Below are 18,711 nucleotides of genomic sequence, written 5' to 3' on the forward strand. Positions count from 1 at the left end.
TGAGTTCACAGCACCCCCTGATCCAGTATTTGAAACCTTACTGGAAGTAATTATTGTTTTGGCAGGTGTCTACTGCTCTGTATCTGTAGTGTAATTTTTAGTGCACCTTGGTAAAAATTGGTAGATTTGTCACAACATGGACTGCTACCCTGTGGAGCTATTTTGTTCATATAGGCTGTGCATGAAAATGATGTCTTTGTACATCACATATTTAAAGGTTGTGGAGGCAGAGACAAGTGCATTAAGACACAGCACAACATGTACCTCTCAGTGTAATCTAACTCTCCATCAGGTACCTGCTCCTGGACCGCTGCCTGCCAGGACGCTCACTGGCAGTAGTGTTACAGAAACTTGTGGTTGACCAATTGCTGTTTTCACCAGTGTGGATTGCTGTGCTATTGGTTTCCCTGAAATTGTTCCAGGGTAATGACTGGAATGCTATCAGTTCTGATGTATGGCACAAGGGCTGGCGCCTGTACATAGCAGGGCTGCTTATAAATTCCCCAGCACAGCTAGTCAACTTTTATCTGCTGCCCACTAAATTTAGGATCCTCTATGATAACTCTGTCTCCCTTATGTTTGATGTTTATACCTCCCATGTCTGTTATAACAGTAATATTGTGGAGAATAATTAGTATGTGTGTATTTGAATATCCACATGGAGGCATTTCTAATAATAGAAATAAACTATCAAAGAATGGATATTTGAATGTGGATTAATTTAAATGATATAAATTCATAAATTCTTCAGAAATGTGATGTAGGCACACCATATAATTTCTCTTGACATTACAAAGTTGAAAACAAAGAAAACAATGAAAATATGGATTTTAAGAGTGTAATTTTTTACTGTAAATTTAGTTTTAAGTTGAATATGATAATCTGTGCACTGCCCTTGTGATGTCAAAAGTGTCTTGGAAACACTTGTTCAATCTCCTTCAAATAAGGAACATTTCTGTGTACATAATCAGATAACTTTAGTAAGATAAAAAATTTCTTGCTGATATTTTAAGATCCTAACCTGAAGAAAGACCAAAATATCTCAGATGGATGATTTAAATGTTGTAATTAATGTTCAGAAAAAAAAAGTTAGTTGAAAAAAAAAAAGTTCAAGAAAACATTGATATAAAAAATTCATATGAACCAGTTAATTAAGTGGGGCTCTGGACAAACTTTCTTTTAAAGTGCATTATGTTTATCTGTACATCATCACTGTAATGTGAAAATGGTACATCATCAATGTAATGTGAAAATGATCTTTGGCACATATTTTGTCTCCTTTAACTAAGGAACTTGTTTATGCTAGATAATGTTTTCAAGATTAAACAATTTTCACCAGTTTTTTAGGTTTGGACCTAAGAAGAAAATTTTATTTTTATTTTTTTTTTGTGAAAAAAACTCAAATTTTGAGTAAAAAACAAGAGTATAAGAAAAGTGTGATTGTAAAGTCTGTATTAACCAATAAAGCGTGGTTTTGGCTCCAGACTTAACTAAAGTGAATTATGACTATCTACCCACCCTCTCTGTGATATATATATATATATATATATATATATATATATATATATATATATATATATATATATATATATATATATATATATATATATACGAGGTGTGTCATTAAAGTTCCAGGACTGGTGTCCTAAAAGATGAATTTCAAACCCAAGCCACAAACCACCATATTTCCCCTTCAAAGTAATCCTTCTGGAGTATACAACTGCGCTCCCAACCCTCTACAGTCACTAATCTTTTTCTTACGTGCTTTTAAAATCATGTCCTCTGTTGCAGGTCGTTTAACAATGAGCGCTGAACAGCGAACAAACTTGAAGTTTTTGGTGCAGTTGGGGAAAACGCCGTCAGAAGCACTGGGTATGCTGCAAAAAGTGTACGGGGATGAGACAATGTCACGCTCACGTGTTTTTGAGTGGTGCAAGAGGTTCAAAGAGGGCCGGGAGGACGTGGAAGATGACCCCAGGAGTGGAAGACCCTCAACGAGCAGGAATGAGGCCAATGTTGAGCGTGTCAAGCAGATGGTGCGTGACGATCGTCGGTTGACTGTTCGAAAGATCGCAGATGAGCTTGGCATGAACCACAACAGCGTGTGGAAGATTATCACTGAAGATCTGGGCATGCGGAAAGTCTGTGCGAAGATGGTGCCGAGACTCCTGAACGATGACCAGAAGGGACGACGCATGCAGGTGTGTCAGGACATCCTCGAGCGTCTGGAAACTGAACCAGACTTGCTCAGGAGAGTCATCACCGGCGATGAGTCCTGGGTATTTGAGTACGACCCGGAGACCAAACGCCAGAGCCTTCAATGGAAGAGTCCGGCGTCGCCACGGCCGAAGAAAGCAAGGCAGTCCAGGTCCAGCTTCAAGGTCATGTTGATCGCTTTCTTCGATGTGAGGGGCATCGTCCACTGCGAGTTCTTGCCACAGGGCCAGACAGTCAACCAACATGTGTACAAAGAAGTACTGCGGCGTCTGCTTCGTGCAGTGCGCGAGAAGAGGCGGGAGTTGTGGCAGGGCAACTCGTGGCTGCTTCACCACGACAATGCGCCTGCTCACAATGCCCTGAGCATCAGAGAGTTCTTGGCCAAGAAGAACATCGCCGTGCTGGAGCAACCGCCCTACTCACCTGACCTCGCTCCGTGCGACTTCTTCCTCTTCCCCAAGCTCAAGGAGGTCATGAAGGGGACCCGTTTTGATGATGCGGACGACATCAAAAAGGCCGTGACGACGGAGCTGAGGAGCATCCCGCAAGAATCCTTCCAGCAGTGCATGCAAGCCTGGCAGAGAAGGATGGACAAGTGCATGCGGTGCCAGGGGGATTACTTCGAAGGAGATAACCTATAGTTTGTAGCCTGGATGTGAAATAAAACTTGTGTGGCACCAGTCCTGGAACTTTAATGACACACCTCGTATATATATATATATATATATATATATATATATATAGGATAGAAGCCATAGGAGAGTAGTTTGGAAATCAAAGCTTTGTGCCAAACTCTATCAGAACCTTTTAAATATGTCTAAGAACACCAAAAGTTTCACCAAAATTCTTTGAAAGAGGATGACCAAGACTCGCTAAGGAAAGCCAGAAAATCACCAGTAGAGCAGCCTCAAGCACATAAAAGGGTCTTGACACCTGCAGATTTTCTCCACATATTTTTCTCTCCTTTAATTTAGCTTAGGAACATTTTTAGTGTCTTTTCAATTTAATTTGAATGAGTATAGTGCATTTTTAACTCAGTAAATTTTAGTGAATTATGATCTCCACACCATCCCTGTGATGCCAAAGGCATCTTTGAGAGATGCATGTTTTCTTTCCTTTAAGAAAGGAAAGGAATTTGGCTTGCAAGCCAAAGCAAAAAGTTGACTGAGAGATGGCTTGCATCTCAGATTTATCGTAAGGGTGCTTGTAAGTCAGGGTTCCACTGTACTTTGTTTTTTTACACTAAAGTATAGAATAATTTCTTCTCTGTTCAGGTTTCATTAAAATTGATGCATGAATGGCAGAGAATATGGCTTTGAAAGTTGAAAAAAACTTTTGAGGAATGCCTCTCAACTCAAAACCTTCCAATAATAATGTGAGGCTAAACTGTTATTCACCATTTTGCTTCTTGAGTGTAGTTTCTAATTGCTTATTAGTTTTATTAGGTCTTTGGTTTTTACTGATTCTAGGTATAATTTACAGTGCCATCTTTTAATCAGGTTCATAAAGACACAAAGAAAATTTCTAATTATTGTCTCTTTCTCAGGTATTCAAATTTAGTCTTGGTTGTTCATGCAGCAGCTTCTAACATCACTTTGACATGTCCTTGACCTTGTCCTTCCACTTTTCCTAATTGGTTTCCTTTATTAGTGCCCTTAGTTTCTTTACTTTTCACCCTCTCAGCATGACCGTACCATCTTCATTTGTTTCTTTTCATCCATTCCATAATTCCACAGTTCACATCATTTGCTCCTCTGTGATAACTTATTTCCATGGCATACACTCTTGATTGCTGTACTCTACCCAGGAATATAGAGAATATAAATAGCGAAATAAACAGCATTTATTAGAATATGTCAGTGCATGTTACATAGTAATATTGTAGGAAATTTCTATATTTAAATCTTATATTTTCCTACAGGCTTTTCGACATCAACCTGCACACACCCTTTCAAAGACGCATCTGCTACAAGTGCAAGGCAAGGAGCAGCGAGAATTCAAGATAACTAACGTATTTGATGTAACACTGATGCCTCTGCACACACTTCTGTGGTGGAGTGTGGTTATCCTCCTTGGCTTTGAATCTGCAGGCTTGAGTTTGAATCCAGGCTGTGGTCGTTGGTTCAGAGATCACCCAGTTATTTCTTCATTCTTCTCCTGTGGATTGGGTTGATAGTTGGATACCTGGGGAAGGCAGATGGTAGAGATCTAGATATCACAGTGGCTATGTATCCTGGGGTGAGGGATGTCACCCAGCACAATGTATAAGGTGTGTCCCTGACTGTACCTTTGTAACACTGATAGCATAGTTGTTAGTCCAAGTTTTCATTTTTAAAGAGATTAGATATCAAGACTATAGTGTAATTTTTGTGTTAGAGAGAGAGGGGGTGAAAAAAGAGGTGAGAAAAAGAAAGAGAGAGAGGGGTGAAAGAGAGAGGGGTGAGAGAGAGAGAGAGAGAGAGAGAGAGGGGGGTGAGAGAGGTGAGAGAGAGAGGGGTGAGAGAGAGAGAGAGAGAGAGGGGGGTGAGAGAGAGGGAGAGAGAGGGGGGTGAGAGAGAGGGAGAGGTGAGAGAGAGAGAGAGAGGGGGTGAGAGAGAGGGAGAGGTGAGAGAGAGAGAGAGGGGGGAGAGAGAGAGGGAGAGGTGAGAGAGAGAGAGAGGGAGAGGTGAGAGAGAGAGAGAGAGAGAGAGAGAGAGAGAGAGAGAGAGAGAGGTGCAGGGGTGTGCCACATCTGGCTGGACTACGGCTGCCCACCAGAGTCACCTCGCGGGACACGAGAACGGTGTCATCCAGTGGTGACTCAGTGGAAGTGCCGCGTTCCCGCTCCAGCCAACACCAGCGCACCTTTTGGGGGCGAGTCTCCAGACTGTGGAACGTCTTCGCGTCCTCCGTCCCTCATATCGGGGATGGATACCCAGGACGTGAAGCTAGCAGCACACCACTGGAGGGGCTCATTCCCAACCCCCCTGCTAACAATATTAATATAAGTCTAACATAAAGAATGTATATATATGTATGTATATTTATATTTTTTGTATTTGTGTGTTGTGTCCCACCCCTAAAATAGGTTGCACACGGCAGTGCGCCTTCGGGTGATAATGTACCTATGTTTAAATAAAAAAAGAGAGAGAGAGAGAGAGAGAGAGAGAGAGGGGGTGAGAGAGAGGGGGTGAAAGAGAGGGGGGGTGAAAGAGAGAGAGGGGGTGAGAGAGGGGGGGAGAGGGGGTGAGACAGAGGGGGGTGAAAGAGAGAGAGGGGGGTGAGAGAGAGAGAGGGGGGTGAGAGAGAGAGAGGGGGGTGAGAGAGAGGGGGGTGAGAGAGAGAGAGGGGGGAATGAAAGAGGTGGGGGTGAGAGAGAGGGGGGATGAAAGAGGTGGGGGAATGAAAGAGAGGTGGGGGTGAGAGAGAGGGGGGGTGAGAGAGAGAGAGAGAGAGAGAGAGAGGGGGGGGGGTTTGAGTACTTTATTTCGCAAAAATGGAAAATGTCTAACTTAATAAATTAGCAATGGAGACTTGGGCCAAGGCTTTGTGCATGAAACATCTATTTTAAAAAGTATTATTTAAACTAAAGAATTGTATGAACAGTAATATCTAAATACCTGTATGTCAAAAATGCTTAAAAGACCGTCTGGAAAATTGTTTAATAAAATACTTTTACTTTTTCAGCCATAAATAAATCCCACCTTATTTATACCCGGATGTTTTACTTTTCACCAATATAATAAATACATCAACCTAATCTCCGGAGAGTCTTCAGAGTATTTTCGACTTGGTAACTCGGTTTTTAAAGGGGATTTTTACACACCACATTGAGGAGAAGAGGCTAAATAGCAACCAGAAAACCAGAACACACACCACACACGCAGTACTTGTCTAGTCTTTCAAGATGTGTGTGGATAAAAAACCTAAAGAACTTACTTTATACGGTCTTAATTACCAGTGTGTGAAATCTTGAAAAAAAAATAGAATTCACCGTGGTACTGAGTAAAATTTATGCAAAACACCACCAGTACTGCAACAAATAATTTACTAATATTTATTGGTCTAGAAATCAACACTGGGAGAATGCACCTTATAGTGAAAACCAAGATTTACTTAAACGATGGATGCAGTTATAAGCAAATCACTAACATAATTACCTTGTGGGGTGACCACAACTTTATCCCTGCAGTTCCTGTACCAGCATCACAGCTGCTCGCATTTGACACCTGTTCATGGGACAAGGGAATTGCGAGGCAACAAGGTAACTCTTCTTTCCTTATAAAGCTCAGGATAATCATGAAAGGCCTTTCCTTCAGCAGGATGATGGACAAGATTGGGCCGGAGATTGCCATCTGGGTTGCTGGCATGTTCTTTCTTGGATTCCGGGCCCAGCATGATCAGGTTCTTCCAGAAATGAAATATATCTGGTGTTATATACAGTGGCAGAACAAGAGGCAAAAACGGGAGGCATAAGTAAATATGGGAGGCATCATAGTATATATTATAAAGCACGAAATATATGAAGACAAACAGTAGTTTGTAAACAGAATGAGACAGATTGAGAATGAGAATGGAATTATGCATACGAGCGGGAGAGGATGAAGCGAAAAGAGAGAGAGAGAGAGAGAGAGAGAGAGAGAGAGAGAGAAAGGGGGGAGGGAGGGGTATCACTCCATTGTCCCTTATTTCTCCTATAAAAGGGGGAGGGGGTGACGGGAGGGAAGTTTGAGACATAAGAAACAAGGGAGAGTAAAGGAAAAAATGGAGGAGCAGGCGGTGGATAGGTGAGCCACTCCATAATTATTATGAAGAGTGGCTCCTACGGAGAAACAACGACATTAGTAAGAAACAGGTTAGTTAATCAACTGACCAGTTGTTTAGAGACGCGAGGTTAGTAAATTCAGAAGAAATGGCGTGGGACTTGTTCGTGACATCTGATATGATTACCAGTATTGTGCACCATACTAATCAGGTAAATTGAAGGTGTAATTACTAATGTCTTGCCCTATCTCCGTAGGAACCACTCTTCATAATCTGTCATCGTCCACTTTCTGGTCACTTTCAAATTCCATGGCAAGACCAGCTTCTTCACCTATCACATCTGCCAAGTCTTCGTCAGGGTCTTCTATAAAGTCAGGGACTGTCTGTAGAGTCCATTATAAGCACTTAGTAATCATACACCCAGTCAGGTAAACTGATAAGCTCTCCTCTCCACGCTGCAGTGTATATTTACCAAAACTTGCAAGGTTTTTATTTCGTAGCTAGCTAGCCCCCTCGGCCCTACCCCACCCACTGCTGTAACGCCATGAGTGGCTAAGTCCTGATTAGCTGCCTGCCTACTTCACCCCCCTCCCAACTCTCTCTCAGCCATCGTAATCCTACTATTGTCTGTTAAAATGATCTTTCTTTCCTCGTCTCTCTCTCTCTCTCTCTCTCTCTCTCTCTGTCTCATGGTTAGCATGTATACAGAGCTTTGGTGATGAACTTTTCAATCATGAGCTTGAACTCAGTATCCAATAAAACAGCTGATGTGGGAAGGGGATGGCTGGGCACATGTTCAGTGGAGGGTGGAAGTCCGTTGCCATGGCAACTTCCACCTGAAATCGCTTCCATTATAGCCACTCACCCAACCTCTCAGATCATAGTAACAGACAAGAGTGGAATTACCATGTCTCAGAGAGAGAGAGAGAGAGAGAGAGAGAGAGAGAGAGAGAGCCTTGGCACCTTTCGAAAATATGCCTCCCCGTTTCTGAAATGCTTGATATAACTGCCTTGCATATCAGATGAAATTAGCGTGATTTTTTTGAGTTTTTAATTTCACTTATCGTGTCATCACAAGACTGAACCGAGCTACTGGACTTAGCACTCACATTGTCTTTATAGTTTTATCGATTTATGAGATTATGCAGGAGAGAAAGTAGAGCACACACAAACACTGATCACACTGCCTGATTGTGCGACACGCACTGTTACCCCTCACTTATGAGTCATATGTTCTTAGTTTTACGTGAAATACTGCAGGAAAGAGAATAACTACACTGAAAAAAAAAAAAAAAAAATACACGGAGAAATTTCTCATTCGGCTGGCAAGAAGATGGCCATCGGCAGTGAACTCACTGATCACTGATTTTCGTCTGTTGTCATATTGCTTCGAAAGCGATCGAAAAAAAAAAATTATATATATATATATATATATATATATATATATATATATATATATATATATATATATATATATATATATATATATATATATATATATATATATAAAGACCGTTTTTTTTTTTTTTTGCAGATTTTTCCACGGTCATTTCATATCAAATTTTGAACGACAGTAAGAATGATTTCCTAAAACTCCCTCTTGTTTAGTTTTCTTTTGTTTGGGAAAAATCAGCCAGGTACGACCCATGCTGCAGAGTATAATAGAGTTAAGAAATTGAGGAAACTGGCGGTAAACTGCCAGTTCGTATATTCACAGCCAGCACGTCTCCCTTCCGCAGCCATGGTCTAATTGACGCAGCACAGACAGTCGCGGGTGTTGCTTTCTCCTCTAAATATACGTGCCTATATGTGATAGGCCAACATTTTTCCGTGTGATCCGATTCGCAGCAGGTAACCCCACGTCATCATACACGCGACACAACGTCACGCATGCACACCACTGATAACAAACATACCATCACACTTAGTATCCTACGGTGGATCTAGGCTAGAACTGACCTGAACCTTCGAAATTCTTATCTGAAGTTCTTAATTTCCGACAGGGTGAAATAGGGTTAGAAATGCTCCAAACAGTAAGATGTTGACCCTACGAAGGCTATAGTTACGTGCAGTGCATTGGTCAAAACTGCAATAATACCAAATCTAGCAAACTTAGCACCAGCTCTTCATAACATTAATAGTGACAATTACCCAATATTTACCTAATATGATATACGTGAACATTCTTGGTCTATCAATAAGGAACTTAACCAGCAAACAACTCATCAATTATTAAAACAAAGCGAGTAACAATTTCATAACACTCACCTCATAGGATATATGTCAAGCCCAGACTCTACACCAGTCCCAATTACCTTACCACGGATATACGTTTATCAACGAAGGTGTACACGCCCGCACCCCAACACACTTACCTCTTCCCGAGCGCGTCTTCCATGTGACTGACGTGGGCAGGCACTGACTCTATTCACGTCTCCTTCCTCCACCTGTTTCCTCCTTACTGTCATGCTGTAGTTAACCTTATTTTCGTGTTTTCTCCTTTAATTTTTTCGTTCTTGTTCTCATTATTTCCTTGTTTTACACTATCCTCCTCACACACACACACACACACACCACAACGTGTAGCGGTTAGCAACCAAGAAGGCCCGGGTTCGAATCCCGGGCGCGGCGAGGCAAATGGGCGAGCCTCTTAATGTGTAGCCCCTGTTCACTTAGCAGCGAGTAGGTACAGGATGTAACCCGAGGGGTTATGACCTCGCTGTCCCGGGTGTGTGGTGTGTCAGTGGTCTCAGTCCTACCCGAAGATCGGTCACTATGAGCTCTGAACTTTCCGTAGGGAGAACGGCTGGCTGGGTGACCAGCAAACGACCGTAGGTCAATCACACACACACGTTACGAATATTCATTTTAAAATGTTCTCGCTGAAAAAAAAAAAAAAAAAAAGCGCTGGAGAGAAGGTAGTGGTATGCACGGTAAAACCTTATGCAGTTACTCAGTTTAGACGCACCATAAAAAAAAAAAAAATCCCGCTGAGAAATCAGGTGTGATAATTTATTTACTGAAAAAAGAGACCTTAACCATCGTATTATATGGGCACCAACACTCAAAACATAAGTATTTCATCCACAGAAACACAGACCAATCGCCCCCAAAAAAAGAAAAAAAAAAAAAAAAAAAAAAAGGTTTGTTACGAAAATCTAAGGGTTGTGGTGTGTTGGAGGGGGGGGGGCGGATTTGGACAGTTTGCGCAGTGCATAATTAGGACGCGCGTCCAAGCATGAATTCCTAACAGTACACGCGTGAGCCCCATACATTTATGTACTTCGCAGTGTCCTATTTGGATGTGCCACCTTAAGTTTATAAACATTACATTTTGGCTCAGCTTGTTTGCCACTGTCCCTTAATTGCATTTGTTAAAAAAAAAAAAAAAAAGTCTTTCAGATTCTGGCATTTTGACGGGAAAGTTTAATTTAATATGGTAGGAGGAAGGCAACGAGGGAGGGACGCGGAGACAAGAGTGGTGGAATGATGCGTATCACAAGTTCAGCAACTTTCCCGTCTATGTCAAAGGATCTGAAATGAATGGTCGTTTTTGTTTGCTTATTTCTGTGAACAAATAAAAGGCAGCAACTTCTCTAACGAACCGTTAACCCCTATAACGTCAAATCAACGGCGTTAATTTAACGCCACAGTAGTAACTATAACAACCAGTCCTTAACAAGTTGGTTCCGGTGGAATGAGTAGTTTCCTCACATTCCCCCCAAGACGTCAATACAGTCTGTTGGAGCCCCGTTATATAGAATTTGTGCCGCGTTAATGGCCTGTTGTACACCAGATAATTTTGCCGTTCATAGGTTGACTGGGAGCTACCCACACATCCTTTCAATAACCTTGTGACACTGCTGAGTGCTTCCGGGAGTGCTGGGACTGCTGGTGGTACAATGTTTGGTGAAGCTATAGCTGCCCAGTTATGCAGTTTCTTTCCTCGCCAGCTGTTTTGAGTTATAGGGCATTCACGAAGTATATAAATTCAGTAAGAATACATGCATATTGATAAGGAGTAAGGCATACCTATATAGACATTTTCATAATGTACTACATGAGAGAGAGAGAGAGAGAGAGAGAGAGAGAGAGAGAGAGAGAGAGAGAGAGAGAGCAATGTCGTACAACCACAAAAAAAAAAAAAAAAATATCCTTAACAAATGCACTCACCATTACGTAAACAAGGAGCTAAAAGGCTACAAATGTGGATGTGTAACATTAAAGATGGTAATTTAGGATGTAATATATAAAAAAAAAGAAAAAAATAAATAAAAAAAAATAAAATAAAATATAGATATATAAATGTTATGCAGCCATGTCAAGTTGCAGTGACTAAAGATATAAACACCTCAATAATCATTTTGGGATCTGATGACTATGGTGTTATATTTCATACCTTCGTGTCAGAGTCAATCCCCAGCCAACATCTTTCATAGCTGATATCTACACAGCCTTCACAGCAACTTCTCAAGTGTTTCTTTGATGCCCCAAAAGAGGAACATGACGAACCCTTCAGGAAATGCACTCGTATAATAATTTTCTCATAGCAATCTAAAACAGTGAGCCATACAATCATCTGGAATACCAAAGCATTTTGGGAGTATTTAAAAATTTCAGTCCTGAAGATGTATTAAGGTGGTGCTGGTCAAACCTCATCTAGATTATGCTGTGTAGTTATGGTTCCCATATTACAAGAAGGATGTAGGTCAGTTAGAATTGTTACAAAGGGGAATAACTAAAGGGATACAGGGGATGAGGAATATTCCTTAAGAAAGGAGATTGAAGCTTATAAATTTACATTCCATGGGGAGTTGTAGTTAAGGGACCTGATAGAGGTCTTTAAGTGGTATAACAAGGATGACATAAGCAAAATTCTCAGGGTCAATAATCAGGATAGAACAAAAAATAACAGGTTCAAGCTTGAAAAGTTAGACTTTAAAAAAATATATAGGAAGGAATTAGTTCTCAATTTGATAGATGAATGGAATACTCATTAATCAGGTCGTTAGTGCTAAGTCATTACAGAGCTTCAAAAGATGATAAGATAAATTTATGGATGAGGATAATAAGTGAAAGCAGGTAAATATGCTTTGTACAATGCCACATGTAGACCTAATAGCTTCCTGCAGTTTCCCTTATTTTCATACATTTTCTTATGAAACAAACCAGAACATAAAGTATGAACTTGAGGGCGTACCAGTGAATGTGACTAGTGGCATGTTTAGTATGGGAGCAGGAATAAGCTGTACATAGAGTGGTAAAGTAAAGCTAGGCATGTTATATATCTGCACATGGTCTCAGTGCTCATCTCTCTCACTGGCCTGTGAGCCTGTGGTGAATGATATCCTTTGCCTCAGGACAGAGAACATTATCACCTGTGTCTCCACAGTTATTTTCCCCAGGTTTCTCCAGGTACCTATTTTATCAACCAACCTGAGAAGGATGAACATGTGAGGTGTGTCCTGACTGCCCCAGCCCACACATTTGTAGCCAAATGCACTAGTCATTATACCACAAAGGTAGTGATAAAAAACAGAGAGAGAGAAAATCAATGATAGGAAAAGAAAGATTTATAAAAGTAGAATAGATACAGAGAATGAGGTAAAGCATAGGAACAGATTGTTGGAATGAGTTGCATGTGGATACAGTGTGCTCAATTATAATTCAAGACTCAAGTTCTGTATACTGCAACCAGGAAAATACAACTGGGTGAGAAGGTACATAAACACTTACGTACAGAACTAATACTTTTGCATTTAATATCTTTATTGTTTCCTTTACTTCACTGTTTTTAACTTTTTTGGCATTTGCTACATTAAAAAAAAAAAAAAAAGTTAAGGAAACCTGTCTTCAATCTTCATTGTGTTCAGTACAGTACCAAACACAGCAGTCCTGGAGAAGAACCTTGGGTGATACAATGGCTTGCACCATCATGTGCTTCACCAACTTTCTAATGATCGTACAAATATATTAATTTCATATTTATTCAAATGTGCATGAAAATGACACATCCATGAATATCTGTATACATCATTGTACTATATGGACATTCACCAGCATCAACATAAGGCAAATACAGGAATACTTTTAGGATAAATGTTATATTGCAGGTCTGTAAAGTATTATATTTTTCACAGTAACTTAACTCCTTCTAAATAAACTTTACATCTCAGCAACTTTTGGGCAGAACACCTTTTCATTCCTCATCCGAGATAAGTTCATCCTCACTCTCTAAGTCACTGCTGGCCATCTCCCTGACTAGTTCGGGAGGCAGCGTTGTCTTCAAAGTTTCAATGAAGCTCAGACTCTTCAGAAGTTTAGGTGCATGTTTTCTGACAATTTCTTCCCCAATGACAAGCTTGTTTTGTCTGAAATGATTACCAATTTTTACTTAACACTCATCTATATCAGACAATATCTCCATCATTCATAATGTTATGTGTGATTAATGTGTGATTGAAAAAAATAAACATGCATAATTTGAACAGTGTAAATTAAGATAATATATAAGCACTAAATGGCTGAAAATACACACACACACACATGTTCATATGCACAAATGTGCACATCACTCTTTTTCACTGTTTTTCTCCTAAGTCTCCTCCATTTTTTTTTCACTTCTTTTCATAGACGTCCAAGCCTTGGCTACATGAATTGTGCTGGTATTCATATTTTTGCAATGTTTATTTGTTGGATGATGGCAATAAGTGTATATTTTCCATGCCCTTGCTGGCCTTAATCCTTGGAAAGCTTATGGACCTGATGGGGTATCTCTTATTGTTCTCTAGAACTGTGCCTCAGTGCTTGCACCTTGCTTAGCCAACTCTTCCAATTCTATCTATAAACATCTACCTTTCATACTGCTCTTTTAGACACGGTGGAATCAAAAGGTTTTCCTCTTATCAACTCCTCTCCTCTAACAGACTGTCTTTAGCCTCTTTCTCATCATCATAATGTTGCATCTCTTGCTATCTTCTATCAATACTTTCATGGCAACTGTTCTTCTGATCTTGCTAACTGCATGCCTCCCCTCCTACAGCCTCACTGCACAAAAGTTTCTACTTTCTGTTCACCTCTCTAATGCAAGAGTTGTCTGGTATTCTCAATAATTCTGGTAATCTTTGGAACTCCCTGCCTGTTTCTGTATTTCATCCTTCTGATGACTTGAACCCTTCCAAGAGGGAGGTTCCAAGACACTTATCTCCAATTGTTGACAGTTTTTTCTGACTGTGGGACTTGTGCTTCAGTGGGCCTTTTCTTTCCTTCTAATTTTGTTGTCTTTGACTAATGCCCTTAAAAAAAAAAATCTACATATGACACTGTAATTTCAATACTCAGACGACACCTTATGTACCTCTGTCCTTCTAATGGCATACCTCAGCCAACCACAATACAGTCATGGGGAGCAGATGTGCTCACAATGCACAGTTCCTAATCCACCCAGGATGAGGCAGAGGTTCAGAAGTGGGGCCTTTCTAGATGGAGGCCCATGGTGGCTATCACAGGATAACACATGCATGATCAAACACACTTCTGATCCATATGCCTGTAAGTTATTGTAATATGTGCAGTAAAATGAATAATACATGAATACACTTTCAGGTATGTATCCAACGAGTGTAAATGACTCAGATGAGACCATCATATGCGACATGCAACCATTTGTTATGTTCAGAAGTATTACATGATTCAGTCCAGAATAAAACAGGTTCAGGAGTGTGTTTAAACATACTCTGTGAAAGCTAGTGTGGGCCTCTGTCTAGAAAGGCCCCATTTCTGGACCTCCACCTCATCTTGGTGGATTAGGAACTGTGGAATGCAACTGCACATCTATGAGAATGCTTCAGTTACAAGTGGTGACACTGACTGATGAGGAGCAAGGTAAAACTCATACATAGCTGAGATTTCAAATACCATTAAAGTGAGATGACATAGAGAATATGGTGTCGTGTTTGCACAGAACAATCCTGCAGAGAGTACATTTATGCTAAGAATTTGGTAAATAAACAAATAAGAAAATGTAAATGTATGCACTACAAGCAAATGATTATTGAGGCAGGTACTGATGCTAGGAGACTGTACTCTTTTTTTTGACAATCTAACTGGTAAGAGGAGTGCCAAGAAGCTTCCTGATGGGCTCTCTGATGTGGGCCTGGCAAATAATTTCATGAGGCATTTTGATAAAAATTACAAATATTGTTAGTAGCTTTGAAGAGGCAGAACAAGCTCACCTAGTCACATATATGCCTGACACACCTTATGTTGGTCTGGTCTCCTTTAGTGAGGTCAGTATAGATATGCTACAAGCTTTGTTGAAAAATATTAAAAAGACATATTGTGTTTGAGATCCATTTCCTTTGTCAGATGTAACCAATGGGGAAGATTTTTTGAAGCTCACAAGTGTACTCTTAAAAACTGTCAATATAAGCACAAGTGAATGTGTTTTTCCAGAAACTGAGACACTTGCTATTGTTAAACTGACTCTAAAGAGTAAACTTGATTGCCAATCCCTTTCCTCATACTGACCAGTTTCTAACCTATCATTCCTATCAAAAGTTATAGAAAGTGTAATTCATGTTCAACTACTGGATTATTTATCTACTATTCATGTGTTGCCTGACAATCAGTCTGCATATAGGAAACTACACTCAACTGAAACAGCCTTGTGTAGCATCACTAATGATCTGTGTACAATGGATGAGGGAAAATGTCGAGTTTTAATATTACCAGATTTACGTACTGCCTTTGATACTGTAGTGCATGATTTACTGTTAGAAGATCTGCAAATTACAGGAGTTAGAGGATGTGCACTGCAGTACCTGAGGAGCTACCTTATGAATAGGAACTTTTGTGTCCAAGTGGTAAACTCCTTTTCTGAGCATTGTCAGCTCAACAGAGGTGTTCCCTAGGGGAGTATGTTGGGACCAGTATTATTTAATATTCATACTACAGAACTGTCTTTTATTCCAAGGGAATATGATGAAACTTTTGCTCTCTTTGCTGATGATACTCAGTTTTATTTGACAATTAACAACATTTTAGATACAGAAAATGTATTGACAAGAGTTATGATTCTTATTAAAGGTTGGATGGATAAAAAAAACAACTGAAACTAAATGAGAAGACTGAATGTTTGTTTGTTGGAAAAAAGAGTGGTCTTAGAAGATCTAATGAAATGCAAAGTTTAAATGTAAGTGGTACAAATATTTATTGATCTGATACATTTAAGGATTTGAGAGTCATAGTTGATAAGTATTTGAAATGAAATGACCAAATAAATGAGACTGTGAGAGTGGCAAGGTATAATATGAGGAATATTGCTTTCATAAGGAGATATTTGGATTAATATTCTGTCAAGATTCTGATTCAGAATCATGTAATAACAAAGTTGGACTACAGCAACTTCTTATAACTTGTCAAATTATCAACTAAAGCAATTACAACTAACAATGAACAGGGCTGCCGGCATGATAAAACATGTGTCACCTCGCAACAGAATAACGCCTGTACTCATTGATTTACGTTAGTTGCTGATAAAAGTTTGGATTGCTTATAAAATTTGTGTACTAATTTACCAAGTCATGACTAATGGAAAGCCTGTTTATTTAATGAAGTTGCTGCATCCCTTTGAGGTTAATACAAGTGTTGTGGTGAGGCACGCAGCAGATGAGTACTGGCTAAGTGAGACAAGATGTAACTTGGATATAGATTTCTGAGCCTTTCAAGTGTGTTCCATGATTGTACAATAGGCTTCCAGTACAGGTCAAGGCCAGCAATAGCACTGAACTTTTTAAGAAAATACTTAAAACATTTCTATTCAGGGATTCCTATGATATGTCAGATATGACTAACTGAACACTATATTATATAAAACTTTTTATGTGCAATTTGTTGGTATGGTTATTTATACTAGCATGTATCTCAAAAGATTTTTTTTATTTTGCGTGCGTGCGTGCGTGTGTGTGTGTGTGTGTGTGTGTGTGTGTGTGTGTGTGTGTGTGTGTGTGTGTGTGTGTGTGTGTGTGTGTGTGTGTGTAATTAGTTTTACAATATTATATATAGTACTCTGTTAAGTATTAGTCATATTTGTATATTTAAATTAAATTACTTAAGAATAGAGGCTCTGTAGAGTGTCACTGGTTGGCAGAATAGGGTCTGAATGTTGTGATAGAGAATAAAGAATAAAGAATAGCAAGGCAGGTGCCCACTTACCTTAAGGCGTAGTCGTCACATATCTTGGCGAGTCTCTTCATGAAGCACAGGTAGAAGAGGTACATTTCCGCCGCTGCACGCTTAGAGATACGCTCTTTCTTCTTCCTATGTCTCGTCACTATCTTTTGTATAGCCACCTTGGAGGGAACCCTCATCCTGCGTGCTGCTAGTCTGTCACCGCGCCCACGATTGAAAATTACAAATATGATCCTGATGTTGATCTTGATCTTGATGGTACAGGCGGCTCGGGATCACTCCTACGCCAGGCCTTTGGATCGGCAACTCCAGTAGAAGGGGGGGATGGGGAAAGAGAAACGAACAGCATCCTCTACACTAATTGTTCCTACATCTGGCACGCCACATTCTCTCCAGAAACTGTTTCACCACCTCAATCATCCTTTCATTCTCCTCTTTACACAGTCCCAGCAACACCATCCACTCCTTTCCTGTCTTCTCCACTCTTTCATTCCTATCATGCCCTAACTCAGTCATTATCACTTGCATCATCTCACTCCTGTCTCTGGCATACTTCACACAATCCAGCACCACATGTTCCACCGTCTCATCTTCTCCCATGTCACACATCTGGCGGCACACTTTGCTGCCACACTCAGACCATTTGTAATTCCTTACATTAACATCCATACACTGTGCCCTTCCTCGGAAGAGATCACCAGCTTTCATACATCGGGCCTCTTTCTCCTTGTATCACTCCAGAGTGCTCTTTCGTTCCATTTCATTCTTTCATTCATTTAGTCCCACACACTTTACTATCTATCTCATTCTTCCATTTTCTTACATCCCATTCAGTTCCCACTCTGCCTCTTATCACGACCCATTCACGCTCATTTTGATTTCTCCTAGCTATTCTTATTCGCCACACAACTTGTAATCCACTCCTGTCTGTCATTCTCATGCATCTCTTTCTCTAATTGTTTTTACTTTCATTCCACAGATACACCTTTCTTGCTATTACTGCATCATTCATTCTTTCAAGCCTAATCTTGTACCTAAATGTCGCTTTTGTGAGTCTTTCCCTAAATGTGCTCCATCTCATATCACCTCTCAAAAAGCTTCCACTGCTGTGTACATAGGTCCATTCAGTGCTATCCTTGCTACTCTATTATGTCCCTACTTCTAACTGATCAATTTCACTTTCGGTCCATGCAATCACATCCATAGCATACATTATACTCAGCACAACCACACTCTTCCACACTTCTCTCACTTCTCTCACGTCATACTCGCTCTCATCCCTGCTGCGCTTCCTAATCCAGCATCCTTGCTGAAGCTAGTCAGATGCAACTGCCACGTCAAGTGCGACAAAAAACACCAGTTCCTGTCACAAGAATGGACAACTGTACACCCTGGCTTGTGGTCACTTGAAGGGAATCACCTGCACCACTGCTGCTGTGAACAATGAAGAGCTTCTAGATGGTTAGACTGTCTTGCTTAAATTTGAGAATTTGATGTGGATGAGTTCAAGTATACTAGACTATACCTAGGTAGTTCGAGTTAATTCATTGGATTAGATCG

At 40.2% G+C, this 18,711-nt stretch overlaps 2 protein-coding genes and 1 long non-coding RNA gene across 5 annotated transcripts in view; 1 reads left to right on the forward strand and 2 right to left on the reverse strand.

Moving 5' to 3' along the window:
* Positions 1-4,277, forward strand: part of LOC135107670 (mpv17-like protein 2) — a 10,476-nt gene extending 6,199 nt beyond the window's left edge. Inside the window, exon 5 of one of the 2 annotated variants that reach the window (XM_064017797.1) lies at positions 4,139-4,277. In XM_064017797.1, coding sequence (XP_063873867.1) covers positions 4,139-4,223 — 85 coding nt within the window. In that variant the 3' untranslated portion in view covers positions 4,224-4,277. Of the gene's footprint in view, positions 1-292; positions 924-4,138 lie in introns of those variants that run through there. The other variant, XM_064017796.1, reaches the window with a different exon arrangement.
* LOC135107672 (uncharacterized) lies at positions 4,041-10,051 on the reverse strand. 2 transcript variants are annotated; one of them, XR_010271885.1, is made up of 4 exons: positions 9,281-10,051; positions 6,357-6,603; positions 4,981-5,186; positions 4,041-4,401 (listed from the first exon to the last, which is right to left on the reverse strand). It is a non-coding gene; the product is annotated as an uncharacterized LOC135107672 (long non-coding RNA). The 2 variants fall into 2 exon arrangements; XR_010271886.1 differs by having other exon boundaries at positions 4,981-5,183; positions 9,281-10,050.
* Positions 10,052-12,930: 2,879 nt separating this feature from the next.
* On the reverse strand, positions 12,931-17,397 carry LOC135107671 (uncharacterized). Its single transcript, XM_064017798.1, has 2 exons — positions 17,176-17,397; positions 12,931-13,331 (listed from the first exon to the last, which is right to left on the reverse strand). The coding sequence occupies exons 1-2, from the start codon at positions 17,328-17,330 to the stop codon at positions 13,160-13,162; spliced, it is 327 nt and encodes a 108-aa protein (XP_063873868.1). The 5' UTR covers positions 17,331-17,397; the 3' UTR covers positions 12,931-13,159.
* Between the last annotated feature and the right edge of the window lie 1,314 nt (positions 17,398-18,711).

The sequence above is a fragment of the Scylla paramamosain genome, chromosome 15 (genome assembly GCF_035594125.1).
Source record: "Scylla paramamosain isolate STU-SP2022 chromosome 15, ASM3559412v1, whole genome shotgun sequence".
NCBI lineage: Eukaryota > Metazoa > Arthropoda > Malacostraca > Decapoda > Portunidae > Scylla > Scylla paramamosain.

What these genes read in the sequence shown, in the direction of transcription:
- LOC135107671 (XM_064017798.1), bottom strand. Translation starts at nt 17,330, where the DNA reads ATGAGGGTTCCCTCCAAGGTGGCTATACAAAAGATAGTGACGAGACAT. An exon ending in TGTGACGACTACGCCTTAAG is followed by an intron (nt 13,332 to 17,175) that starts GTAAGTGGGCAC and finishes TAATCATTTCAG; the next exon opens with ACAAAACAAGCTTGTCATTG.